Here is a 14,218-nt window from a genome sequence, read left to right as displayed (position 1 = left end):
CAAGTTTGTTTAACATCTGCAATTGGTTTGTTTTCAAACTTTCAAAGGTTAGGTTGGTTTACATTTTAGACTTGATTTTGCCCCAATATAAAGAGTGTCAACTGACATAAGCTCATGGCAGAGATCACTAGTGAGACTACTCCAGAGCATATCATGTGCCTAGAAAAACTGTAAGAAGTTCTGTCTGATTTATTGCCTAAATCTGCATCTTTTAATAGCTGCAATACCACAAACTTGAACCTACTGTGGTAAACACATGGGAGTTCTTTGATGGAATGAAAACTATAGTAATGGTTTTTTAAAACAAGGAATTTTCTGAGTAGTTTTTCTTAGTTACAAAATGATAATATTATTTCTTGAGCAGTACTGTACCACTGTTGTAAGTCCGAATTGTGAGATAAAGAGTGAGGTCTGTAAGGTTAGCCATAATGAATATTTAACTAAATTGAAACAATTTACTCACATTGGTAATTAATTACAGTTCAACATGTTATCCAATAATTTAATGAGATCTCAATGATCATTGGAAATTTTTAATATTTTTCTATTTCTTGCTTCTATATATTAAGATTCATTTTAACACTTTATGATGATAAATAAAATACATTTTATTGGCAAACAGATCACACAAAAATAAGTAAGATCAGAATGATCAAATTACCAAACATCCTTTGAATTTATGTTTATGATAAATGAAAGCCAGAAATGAAAAATTCTCCATTGGATATTTATTTTAGCTGCACTAGTGAAATTTATTACATTGGAAAAAAATGGTAACACAAAAGACAAATTATGTGAAACAAACTTTAATAATATATACCATTTTAAAATATGTAAATATTTAACAAAATATAATACTCATACAATGTACAACGTTATATATATTTTCAAATTCATTATAAACTATGTTATAAGAATTATCATTAAATTAATTTATACAATGTTTGTACAAAAATAGCATATGCTTTCTTACCACCTTTTTGATGAAATATTCTAAATGCATTTAAAATGAGATTGGGTTATTTAATAAATTATATAATACATAGGTGTAAATTAGAGGACAAATGCCAGAATGTTTGGAGCTTACTTTTAATGTTATTATTCTCAGTATTTAATGATCGATGATTTCTAGGGGCTCAGGCCATCGCTGATGCTGGTAAAGAGCTGTGTTTAGGTTTAGTTTTATTCAAAAATACTTTTATACACCCATTGAAATCTGCACTGACTAAGACATAGCCAGAAGTTGTGTGAACACCCGAAGTGTTACCCTCGAGTTCTTCAATTTGTCTCATTATGATATCAGGATTTGGCGAAAATACAGCACAAGTTACAACTGCGTTATGGACTTTTATCCCTTCCCAAAAATCATTCCGGTCTCTCCTGACTGAAGGAAACTTGGAGTAATCATGATTGCTCTTCCATATGTATATACATTGATTCTCGGAACCAGAAGTGATGTATTTGCCATCATGGCTGAACGAAGCTTTGATTTGCGAGCTGAAATTGGCATAACCTTTATACTTACATGACAAGTTCAGGTCCCGCAAATCATATAGCCTTATCCTGCTGTCATTTGAAGTTACTAATATCTTGTCTTCGCCTGGCATTGGCTCAATGCCACTAATTTTTCTTCCTGTTGAATTTTTCCCTCTAGAAGACCTTACATTAATCTGTGTATGGTATTTCAATTGATCCATTGTGAAAAAGATGCACCTGCCATCATACGAACCAACAACAGCAAATTTTCCATTCTGAAATTTAAAATTAAATGTAATGAACACTCCTGCAGGTGATGGACATTTAACCACCAATACTACTTATAATAATAATACCTGGCAAAAGTTTGCAGCTGTTATTAATTTTGCAGGGCCTCCAATTTCATTCCAAACAGCTACTTTTTTATCTGGTATATTCCATAGCCTTAATTTGCCATCTAGTGAACCACTCAAAAAATATCTTAAAAAACAAAGAATATGCCATGGGTAAATTTTAGATGAAAAATACCTACAGAATAAGTTTAAAACATACCTATCGTCTCTTGGATAAAAAACTATTGCAGTCACAAAATCAATGTGTTGGAAACAACAAAGGCACTCTTTTCTAGAAATATGCCACAAACGAACCGTCTTATCCATCGAAGAGGAAAGTATAAAATAGTTTTTTGACCAAGAAACATCTAGTAAGTCAGAAGTATGTGCTGAGTAAGTACAGAAGGGTTTGGGCATGAAAGGTGCCTGATCGCAGAGCTCCATCAGTACTGAATTTGGATCCTCAACTGATATTTGAGATACAATAGATTCTTGAGAAGGTGTTGGTGACACTTTTTCTGCCATATATTTTGTACGCATATCCTGTAAGTAACATAAAAAGAGAAATCTGATTTGCACATACTACATATCCAATATTTAAAGTACTTGAAAATAAGGGTAAGCATTTCGAACGACCCAAACTCGTAAAACTCGATCTTGACCAGCTGTAGCCAACAGTCGGCCACAGGAGGAAAATTTCATACACCAAACTGGTCCTATATGTTCACCACTTAAGTCCTAAAAAATTAATGACAAATGTCAACATTTCAAATGGTTTAATCTCTATTTTGATTTAGTTATTATCTTGAAAATTATATAATTTAAGGTACAACATTTTAAAATAAGGAGGACAGTTTGTTTTGATGTTTTACATCGTAGAAAGGCAAAAGTACAAACCTGTACATGTTGCACACAGTCAAATTCATAAGGTCCTTTGTGGCTATTCGATGCCTTTAGCTTAATATACTGTTCACCTGATGTAACAGATGTTGCTCCAGTTGTATCATCAACATACTAAAAAGGTGCATTAAACTAAATATTTCGTTTTTCAACAATATTTCAATCTATCTTATCATTTGTAAGTGTATAATAGAAAACAAACCTCAACTGGTTCTTCTTTATTATGCCTTCTGATTGTCCGTGCTTTATTCATAGTCTTTTTAACTGTCGAGCCAAGGAATTTTTTTATCTGAGCGGTCTTTCTCTTCACCATGCCTGCTTCTGCTTCACCGTCCGTACCAGTTACTCCAGAACGTTTGGAATCAAGGCTATCATCATCACTTTCACGGTGCCCCTTTTCAAGAGATGTATTACTGACGTACTCAGAAGTAAGCCGCATGATGTGAAGTGACAGCGGGTTGATACACTGTGGAAGTTTGTCCTCAGCTATACTCAATGGCACTCGTTCACCAGTGTCAAGATTCAATACAGTGACCTGCTCCAAGATTTCCTATTCACCAGTGGTAGAAAAAACAACCAGTGACAAGATGGGTGTGCATAAAACCAACTACCAAGTCTAAAATTATGTCCGAAAGAAGTGAAACTGTGCATCTGCAAAACTTGGAAGAAATACTAATAGGCCACTGAATAAAAACAAAGTGTTGCAGGTCAAATCAAATAAAGTAATCACTCATTATCCATGGGTTTATTACACGAGGATTTGCATATGAACGTACCAAAAATGTTTTGTATCAAAAATGTAAAGTATTATTAAATTATTTTACTTTTTTTTCTTGGGTAGACTGTTTTTTCCAGGTAATATTTCACTATTTTTACCCAGGAAAAAAAAATATTTTCTTATATGTGCGCATTATTGTAAATTTAGGTTGAAATAAATATAAATTCCATGGTTATTGAATTTATTTACAGATGTAAAATCAGTACCACGGAATACCTGGTTTCTTTCATCCTAAATATTCATCTTTAGAAGAGCATTTTCTATCTCACCATGGATTTAACATTATGAATACTATTGGGAATATTGTAAATATGTGCATAATATGTTATTGGTTCAAGACGAGAGGAACAACTATGTACGTGAACAAATGCATATGAAGTCATACACATTATTATGTATGTATTTATTGGGTCATAATTACAACAGCTTGTTTGCCATGGTTTTGTTATAAGTGGGGGTGTCCTCTGTGGATAATGAGGTATTACTGTAATTAGATTTTCAGCCCCATCCCCTATCTATGGCAGTAAAATGAAATAAAAAAATCTTAACATGATATACTCGAAAAACATTAGTTGAGGTTGTATACATTAAGAAAAATGCTGTATAAAATAAATTAAAATAAACACTCATTTCTATATTTTATCTTTGCCAGTGTGTAAACATATAACAAATTTACATTTAACTTGTATGTGTATTACTACTCTTAGGAAGTGTATTTATTCAAGGCATTCTTCAAATTTTCACATCATAATGTATGATATTTTTGTTGTTCTGTATGATTGAAATAATTTCGAGACACTTGATTGCTTTCATTCAGTGTAAAAAAAGCCCAAATTAACTATCCTCCAAGATTCGCTTTGAATAAAGGAAATACCCAACGTATTTAAAAGATCGATTTTGGAAACTTAGTTTTTATAAATACACTACTTTTTCTAACAAAAAACTACAATGTAGACTATACTGACTCAAAGCAACACCTTTCCTATTTCTTGGTTAATATATCACAATGGTCTATGATTTGCCACTATAATAGTGTGAAAAAATATTTACATGTTTACCTTGGTTGGTACATTACAGAGGTCACAATATTTTTTATTAAAATTAAGATATGATTTTTCATGAATGTATGATAATGATGACATTAAACATATAAAAATTTAAAGTCCTGTGAATGTGTGGTGATTAGTGACCATTAATCAATATTTATTTAGAAATCGTGAGATGCGGTCTGGTGTGATGTAGGTCTCAGAAAAACATTTTCTTTATCGTGCCAACGTTTCGATCTTTATTGAGATCATCTTCAGGGCCTGGGATTTACAAACATTGTTTACATATAACAATTACATTTTGGATGTGGAAAAGTGAATTTATACAATGCAAAATATATTTTTTATATATTCAATCAAAGTATTTCTACTCACTCAAAGTGTTTGTCTTCTGTGTAATTGTGCCATTCTTGCGTGTCGTGTCGAGAGTGCCAGTGAGATTTTGCTATTTTGTGTTTATATACGTTGGATTTTGAAGGGGTGGGGAAGGATGTCGGTATAGAAAAGACATTTTTGTATAAGGCGTCGGCTTCTTTGAGGTGAAAAGAGCCGACGAAGGGAAAAAATGTGTTGGTAATGGTTCGGCCAGATTATCCTTTCAGGATTATATAGAAAGGGATAAATAGGAAAAGGAAAGCTAAATTGTTGGGAAATTAGACTATGTGAAAAATATTTGATGTGTGGAATGTAATGTGATGATATAGGTATGTTATCTGTATTGAATTTGATTAATGATATTGGCGTAGCTGCGACTGAGTTTACATGTATCTGTTCTGTAATTGATGCTGTGTTTATCTCTGTTGATATAAACCATTTCTAAGAAATTACGTTTATGTTTGTTTTGTTCTGTGTGTAATACTTTTGGATTTTTGAAGTCGAAACTAAAACAAAAATGTCTTTTCTATACCAACTTCCTTCCCCACCCCTTCAAAATCAACGTATATAAACACAAAATAGCAAAATCTCACTGGCACTCTCGACATGACACGCAAGAATGGCACAATTACACAGAAGACAAACACTTTGAGTGAGTAGAAATACTTTGATTGAATATAAAAAAATATATTTTGCATTGTATAAATTCACTTTTCCACATCCAAAATGTAATTGTTATATGTAAACAATGTTTGTAAATCTAAGGCCCTGAAGATGATCTCAATAAAGATCGAAACGTTGGCATGATAACGAAAATGTTTTTCTGAAACCTACATCACACCAGACCGCATCTCACGATTTCTAAATAAAGTCCTGTGAATTTTTAAATAATATGTACATATGTAGTGAGTTAAGAAGTGAGTGTGAGTATAATTTGTGTGTGTGTGTGTGTGTGTGTGTGGTGTTTTGTGACTGTTAGTTAATGATTATTTGGAGATCATGAGATGCAGTCTGGTGTGACGTAAGTTTTAAAAAAACATTTTCTCTATCGTGCCAATGTTTTGATCTTTATTGGGATTATTTTCAGGGCTCAAAGTGTTTGTTTTCTATCTGAAATAGGCACTCTCAACACCCAATAATGACATATCTACACAGAAAACAATTACGATCTCCAAATAATTATAATTTGTATGTTAAATTGAGTATGTATTTGGTTCAAAATAAAAATTCTCAATTGGACATTACATTTTGTTAATTCGAATGACAGATATCAATTGAGATTATACAATTTAAGATAAAATATGTCCATTTATATGTTTAAAATCACAGAATTTAAATTTTGAAACAAAAGCTCAATTTATTAATCTGAAAATAATAAAATTTGTAAATTATACCCTATATTAATTAAAATTTATAATATTTTGGTTATATCTTTATTACTTTAATTTTATTTAATTAAATCTTTTATATTTTTAGCCAAAAATGTAAAAGATATATTACATTAATAGGATTTAAGACTACATAATTTCCATCCATTGTTTGAACAATTTATTGTAATTAAAAACCGGATCCCCGCACAATTGCACCTTTTGTTTGCTAACTTTGAATGCAATGATAAGAAAACAGAAGTTCAAATAATAATGGAAAGGATATTTTTTGACACTTTTTTTTGTAATGACCTTTATGTTACATGATGAGTAGCCTTGTCAACGCTTTCACTGTTGCGGCCACCAGTGCCCCATATTCTTATTTTGCAGGAAATTGCAAATTTTCCCATTTTCCGTCTTTTTTATATATGAAAATAAATGTGAAATACAATATTTGAGTGGGTTAATGGTATTGACTAAATGAATTGAGGGTAGAATATGTTCTTTAACGTACTTTGTCGAAGTTTTTAGTGTTTTTTAAGGGGGGTGTCTTAAAAAAAAAAAAAAATAAAAAAAAAAAAAAAGGGTTTAGGTGTTGCCATGTGCTCAACGCTGTAAGGTAAAGGTTCAGAGTTCAAATTCAGTGGCCTTGCTTTCAAACCTGACAAACTTGTATATGGGCNAAAAAAAAAAAAAAAAAAAAAAAAAAAAAAAAAAAAAAAAAGGTTTAGGTGTTGCCATGTGCTCAACGCTGTAAGGTAAAGGTTCAGAGTTCAAATTCAGTGGCCTTGCTTTCAAACCTGACAAACTTGTATATGGGCTTTTTTTCAAAAACACCAGCACCCCGATCATGTAACCCCACAGTTGAAATACCCATGTAAAAAAAAATTTCACGCTTCTGATGCTTAACTGAATCTGAGTTACTTGCTGTCTTTGACAAATGAAAAACTTCTGGAACTAAAAGTCAAGTGCCAAAGTTGAAAAGAAAAACTAATTATTCCTCAAGAAACACCGCAAATTTTTACAACCAAAAACTAAAACAGCATAGTATTGGTCAGTAAAAAAAAGGAAATCCCACTTAGAGCAATTTTTATTTTAAGCAAATTGCCGAGGAACTTCACACATATTAAGCACGGAAGAACTGTATTGTCAACTGATTTTAAAATAAACTATCACATCATAAACAATGTTTAAGGCAAGAATCAATTTTATTGTCTGTATGAAATTTTTACCATGTTAAATAGAATTTTAACCTTTATTTCATTTTTTAGCGTGTTTGGAGGTTTGTATTGCACGAAAATCCGGTTTTTAGTTGTGATATTATATATATTGTTATTTCATTAAATAACCATTTTACATACGAGATCAGACAGTGGTTTCCCTGAATCAGTTCTAGTCCTTACAAACATGTTCAATTGATTGGGGATCATCTGTTCATCGCCGGCTGACTTCCTTCTCTCTCGGCAGCCGCCTGAGCCAATGGTTCCTCCCATCGGATAGGTAGAACTATTGCGACCTGCAGTCGATCTCATGCCTTTTGATTTGTTTTCTCCATTATCCTTAAAAGTGTAGTATATAAAATAAAATATTTGTTGTCAATGGCAAACTGTATTCATGCAAGGAATGAGAAAAAAATTGTTACTCTTTTATACTTCCAAAAGCTCTCATACTTCTCTATCAATTTAAACTCTTAAAATTAATTCCCTGATTCTTTCATTTGATCACTGAATCAAAATGTTATAATCCAAGAATAAATAATGGCTAATCTGCTTACATAAAAGATATTGAATAAGTAAGTAGTTGTCTAATATGTTATTAACAACTCCTTATTTGATATATTTTTATAGTTTTTTTACAGTGAAATTGGGTTATTGGTTAGTTATTACAATTTATAATGTTTAATACTATTAAAATTAGAAAGTAAAAAGCAAAATAATAATTTTTGTATTTAATGAGTCTTTTCTTATTAATATAATTTATTTATTAAATAAATATGTAAAATACCTGTGGTTTTACAACATACTGCCCTTTTGTAGCAGCAGTAATATCTAAAGAATTCTCAAATTCTCTTGTGATGGACTCAATTGTACTGTTAGGACTAGGAAGAGTAGCTCCCCTATAATCAGGCTTCTCAACACTATTGACCTAAACACACAGAAAAAATGTACACTTTGATGCCATGATTTTTTTTAAATTTTAATTATAGTATTCAAGAATTGCAGTGTTAATTAGATATGATTTAATGGTAAATTCATTTAATTGTTAATTTAAAATATTTTAAAAAAATAGCAATGATAAATTTAGCAAAGTGAACATACTTTCACCAATTGAGAAGCTTCTTTTTTCATAGGTAATGTACTAGCTGCAGCTATCCCAGTCTTTGCCTTTTTGCGGCGTCTAGGAGGGGCAACAGGAGCAGAAGAATTTGTGGAAAGGAGATTTGAGTCAATTCCATACTGTGATTGGGATGAAGTGCTCGCTTTAGTGCTTGCAATGACATCAGGCTCTTGAAGGTTGCTGCAGACTGGTTTTTCAAATGTTTCGTCTGATTGATCCTTAGTATCGGAATCCCTTCTTTGATCTGAAGGGCTCTTGAGAGTAGAAGTTGAACCACTGAAAGAATCTTCTGTTGATGGCTCTCTCACAGCCGCTTGAGTGCTTCCTGTTTGGTGTTTGTTTTTAAATGTTAAAATATTAATAAAAATGGATTATTAATATAATCAACAAAAATCAAGATTAGAAATAGTGAAGGTGGGGTGAGTATGTAGATTCACTTTTTGTAAATGTCAGTTCTCCTCACAGATTTTGTTGTTGACAACCAACAAATTATAAACAACAAATCCTGCGAGTAGAACTATCAATTACAAAAAGTGAAAATCAAGATTTGTTTATTGCAAAGAATATATATAGTTAACAGTGGCGAGAAGAGTTAATAACTGACCTCAACTATTATTTCTCCAATGGATAAAATTAATCATTACATTTTTATTATTGTTTTTATTTTTATTAAATATGTTCAATTAATTATTAATTGATTTGCGAAGTGAAAAATTTATGTCACAGGCAGGATTTGAACCTCCGATCTTCAGATAAATATTCCGATGCTCTAACACTTGTGCTACTATGATCCATGCACAAACCAGCCAAAAAAACAGTTACGTTAACCTCAAATCTCACCTAGGGATCATACACAGTCCTGCTATGAGTATAATCATTCATAAATGTGCTCATAGTTAAAGCTGTAGTTTGATTACAAATGGAATAAAAGGAAATCAAAATAAGAAGTTTAGCTCAAATGGTAGGGTATCCGAGTATTTATATCGATCACTCGTTCGAATCCCCCCTGTGACAAATTTTTCATTTTGAAAAATCATGTATAATTAATTGAATCATTAAATTTTCATAGAATAACAATTGAAGGTAATCTGAGCCAAACTATATGGTGACATAAATTTTTTTTCTCATAATTCAAATCTAGTGTGGTCAATTTTTTTCCTTCTTGATTCCACTATGGTTTAACAACAACAAACACTATGGTTTAACATAATGAGTAGAGTGTACTCTATTCGCAAGTTTTTTTGAGTTATTCAAATGCATTTCAGCATTGCGCCAACTTCAGTGAGGAACTGAACACTCGTTTGTTCGACCCGCAGACCAAAACCCATCATCAACTCTATTGTGGGTATGATGTAATAGTTGGGTTGTTATTGTTTTTTATAAATTTACATATTTTAAATTTGGAGGAATATTTATCTTTGGAAGGTGTTTTATTTTAAACATGGAATTATTAAGACAGTTGTCTTATTTAAATTTTTTTGATTTATGTTATAAAACATTTATTGAAGACAACATTCTGATGATGCATGTAAATTCCCGAATGTCCAAATAAATTTAAATAACTAATGCATTTACATTTTCATAAAAAAAAAAATCACGGAAATTTTTCTAACAAGTTAAAAGATATTTTAAATGATCATAAAACAAACACTGTGCAAACCCCCTTGAGGAAACTTCAAAATTTTCATTTATTTCATCATGTGATGGGGATATTTATTAAGCTCCACAACTTTTATTAAAACTTTTTGTTGTCAGTACTTATTTCAGGTCCTGTTCAGGTACCCCTTCTTTTCTAGGCTTGTTGGAGGTCACAACTTGTATGTTGAAAAAGGGTACCAAAATGCGCATTAGCAATAAATAAAGCACAATATTAGTGTACAACAATAATCAAAATAAAAGGAGGAGTTTTACTTTATTAATGATTTTTTTTTTACTTTACTTATAAAAAAAAAAAAAATTCTTCCGTTTTCCTTAATTTAATTTTTTTTTTAAATAAATTATTTTTGTTTTAATTCAAAATGCCAAAACAATAATTGTGTCCATCTCCATAAGGGAATTATAATAAACATTACATTGGTTCATCACTGAAGTTGGTGCAAAGAAGCTAAAACCTATTTGAAACCCTTTGAGCAAAGACGAACCCGAGACCCGATAAGAAGTCCAGTGCTGGTTCAACATGTTTTCACCAACCTGCAGACCAACATCCCCATCAATTGACTAATGTACAATATTTGTTATAGTAAGTATGTGTGTATAATAAATTTCGCCACTATATCTTACAAACAAGTAATTTCACATTTCAAGAAAAATTAATTCTTAAATTAGTATAAAAATAGTCAAAGTTCAGAAATCCAAATTTAAATGGGTGAAATTTAATACTAATTATATTACTATTTGTTTAATAGACATAATTGACAACAGTAATTATTCCAATTAATTATTCTTTTTATCTTAGGTTTTTTGGTTGAGATTAAAAATTAATGTCATGAGCGGGATTCGAACCCACGACCTTCAGCTCAATAAGTTGCTGATCCTACCACTTGAGCTATCATCACGGATTCACTTCACGAGTTGGTATCCGAGGGGATCGAAGTCACGATAGCTCAAGTGGTTAGAGCAGTGACATATTGAGCTGAAGGTCATGGGTTCAAATCCTGCTTGAGACACTAATTTTTCATCTCAACCAAAAAACCTTAGTTAAAAATCATAATTAATTGGTCAAATTATATTAAATTTGAATATCTAATCAGAATTGCAAGCAGAAAATAATTGAATATTACCACCAAAGCAATAAAACATACATATGTTGAATATAAAAACAAAAATAATACAGTTTAACTATAAATAATTTGGAAATGACCAAACCTGATTCTTGTGCGCAGCTCATAATCCTTCCAATCCTACCTAAGGAGGTGAGACTGTGTAGGCTGAGAGCATCGTGTTCAATGATGCGGAAAGGGTGGCTCGATTTTGTATCAGGGCCCGGAAAGATGCCATCAAACGAAGAGGTCTGACTCGATGTAGGGGATGTTCCAACAGCACTGAAGACCTCATCGTCTTCAGTTTGCATCCGTTGTCGTAACTCCCTGAGCCGATGCCTGTTAGACTGGCACTTTTCAATCCCCTATCAGAGTGACATTTCAAAACCTGATCGTGTCCAAAGATGAAAGAGAATTACCGAAAATTCAAAAGCCGTCGTCTGCAGGGCGAGTGAGCTTGGAACTCTGGGTGGTGCACTGAAATCCAGACTTTTGTCATCCTGTTTCAGACTGCTTTGGAAATCGGACTCGCTCTTCGAAGGTGTCAGACTGATCAATTTGGGTTTTCTGAGTAAAAAAATAAAAATGAAACCAACTCTAAATTCTGTTTAAGGTTAAGATCAATCAATTAATACCTCGTAGATTTGTTGGGTGTATTGTCCTCTGCATCGTAATATTCGTCCGAGTCACTACTCCCTGACATTTTCCGTAGGGGACTTAATTAATTAGAACTGATTCTCTCACCTCCATTCCTAAACAATTACTGATAGTGATTAGTGATAAAGTCTAAAGTGCTAACGAACAATGATACAAAAATTCCATAGGTTGAAGGTAATAATGGTCGGTTCGTTCACCATTTTCCCGCTCCCAGTAGAAACAGCTTTGAAAAAAAAACCTAAGTGTTTTCATTTTTCTCTTGTTGTTCTCTTCTCGGAAAAGTCGGAGGCTTCACAAAAATGAAAAATTGTCTTCCTTAATTTTTGTTTGATAGACTAAAACATCATTGTAATAGTGTTAAAATTTCACTTTACAGAATCGTGCGTATTGTGCAACAACAGCTAAATTTTCAGTGGACGTGTACATTATAGTTATAAACTATCATAGGCATAGTTAACAGACTTAACAAATAGTGTATAATACATAAAGTGCATAGATCACTCTCCCACCTCCAGAAGAATGCTTCTTTTATACTCTCCTGAATCAACCTACATTATGTTACATCGGGTGCAAATAGACAATAGTCATAATTAATTATAAATAAACTTTTAATATGCCTACAGTAGTTATTTAAATATAACTAGTAAATCGGTAGGACGTCGAAAGTTTTTGAATGTATACATTAACTTCCTGTTTTAACAATTAATCGACAGACTTTACATCATCAAAATCATATTCATTAATCAAGAGCCAAAAACCAGCAAATGTGGTCATTGTTATTCTCCTTTTTAGTATAAACAAACACTTAATTTAACTTACAATTTATGCAACCAATTTGAAAAATCCTTCTTTGTACAATAAACCAATATTTAAAAAAAATTTTCCTCGAATTCAAAAGAGAATATTGGGACATGATTCCAAAATTAAATGGATGCACAAATGTTTTGACAAGATTCAATGAAATATCACAAAAGTTAGTGAACACATTTGTAGAACCTAATCAACCAATTTCTAAAATGTGTCTTTACTATCTTGTTTCAGGAACTAAATAATAGGACGAGGTGTTAAGGTAGTAGAAAATAACGACGTACAAACTTGGAATGATCTAAAAAACGCATTGTTAGAAGGATACGCAGACAAGAGCAATGCATTCACCCTTCACATCAAAATTTCTAGGCTAACCCAACAACACGAGCTTTAAGCTTGAAATTCAGTTAGTTGAAAACAACAAACTGTGAGTAAGAACTATCTTTTACAATTAATTGAGATGTTACATTTTGTAAATTAAAAACTTTTCATCCAATTATCATGAGAATTCACGAATTCTTATAAAACTTAAAAAATTATTATAAATATAAAATGTGCATTGGTGTAAAGCCTCAGCATGTTTTAGAAATATGTTAATTTGTTTATTAGATAAGGATCAGATAAGGTATTTCATAAGCCTACCATTATGTACAGATCTAGAATTTGAGTTATTCTACATGTTACCAGCACCCAATAGTCAAAATTAACTTTTTAATTACCACCCCAAAGACCAAGTACTTACTAAGAACCAAAACCCAGAAAATTATACACCTCAATGACATCTGTCTTTAAAACAAATGCATGTCCTCAAACATTAATCTCACTCACCCAAATCTTTGTGAAAAAGATTGGTTATTAATAGGATCTACACACTCTGCAAGTATACAGCTCTCCAAATTGACAGCAACTATTTGATACACATTCTCAAAATAAACCAATTTTTGGCCGTTTTCCCAAAACCTGATACTGTAAAAATTCTTCTTGAAGACTACATAGAATCAAGACTGTTCATGGTATACTTCTGATAAAAGCAGCTAGCGGGAAACTCATCTAATGAGAACTTCTGATTTTTAAATTTTCCTCCTATGGCAAGCCAATCCTAATTAGAAACTTTTCTATCACTGTTTCTCCAGAGCAGGCTACAAACTTCAGCATTAAACCAGAAAAATTTAATCTACACAACCTATCTCTTAATCAGTCAAATTGAACAAATTCCACCAATTTATGTACAACCAAGTATATGAAAAAACTCCACTACATTATAATCCCTGTAATAATAATATTTTTTTATTGATGTATTTGTTGTTGTAAATCGACAATGCATTTCAATTTAAATCATTTTTATTCATTGTAATTAATCATAATATAACAATCGTAAGTCTCC

At 31.7% G+C, this 14,218-nt stretch overlaps 1 protein-coding gene across 3 annotated transcripts; it reads right to left on the bottom strand.

The window, feature by feature from the left end:
- Positions 1-33: 33 nt before the first annotated feature.
- On the bottom strand, positions 34-12,194 carry LOC106674440 (WD repeat-containing protein 44). 3 transcript variants are annotated; one of them, XM_014407161.2, is made up of 12 exons: positions 12,006-12,194; positions 11,790-11,937; positions 11,477-11,735; positions 8,593-8,936; positions 8,279-8,419; positions 7,636-7,833; positions 2,911-3,258; positions 2,706-2,822; positions 2,415-2,546; positions 2,029-2,351; positions 1,833-1,956; positions 34-1,751 (listed from the first exon to the last, which is right to left on the bottom strand). In XM_014407161.2, exons 1-12 carry the CDS (start codon positions 12,071-12,073, stop codon positions 1,137-1,139), a joined length of 2,817 nt encoding a protein of 938 aa, XP_014262647.1. In that variant the 5' UTR covers positions 12,074-12,194; the 3' UTR covers positions 34-1,136. The 3 variants fall into 3 exon arrangements, with proteins under 3 accessions (XP_014262647.1, XP_014262648.1, XP_014262649.1); XM_014407162.2 differs by having other exon boundaries at positions 2,911-3,243; XM_014407163.2 differs by having other exon boundaries at positions 2,911-3,174.
- Positions 12,195-14,218: the final 2,024 nt, after the last annotated feature.

The sequence above is a fragment of the Cimex lectularius genome, unplaced genomic scaffold, assembly GCF_000648675.2.
Source record: "Cimex lectularius strain Harlan isolate CLEC.00 unplaced genomic scaffold, Clec_2.1 scaffold24, whole genome shotgun sequence".
NCBI classification, from domain to species: domain Eukaryota; kingdom Metazoa; phylum Arthropoda; class Insecta; order Hemiptera; family Cimicidae; genus Cimex; species Cimex lectularius.
The sequence above is the reverse complement of the archived record's forward strand: the minus strand, read 5'-3'. Positions and strand labels throughout refer to the sequence as shown.

Coding starts and splice junctions, on each gene's coding strand:
- LOC106674440 (XM_014407161.2), bottom strand. CDS start 12,073: ATGTCAGGGAGTAGTGACTCGGACGAATATTACGATGCAGAGGACAAT. Junction 11,938..12,005: donor ACACCCAACAAATCTACGAG/GTATTAATTGAT, acceptor TTTTTTACTCAG/AAAACCCAAATTGATCAGTC. Junction 8,937..11,476: donor GAGCTGCGCACAAGAATCAG/GTTTGGTCATTT, acceptor AACACCAAACAG/GAAGCACTCAAGCGGCTGTG.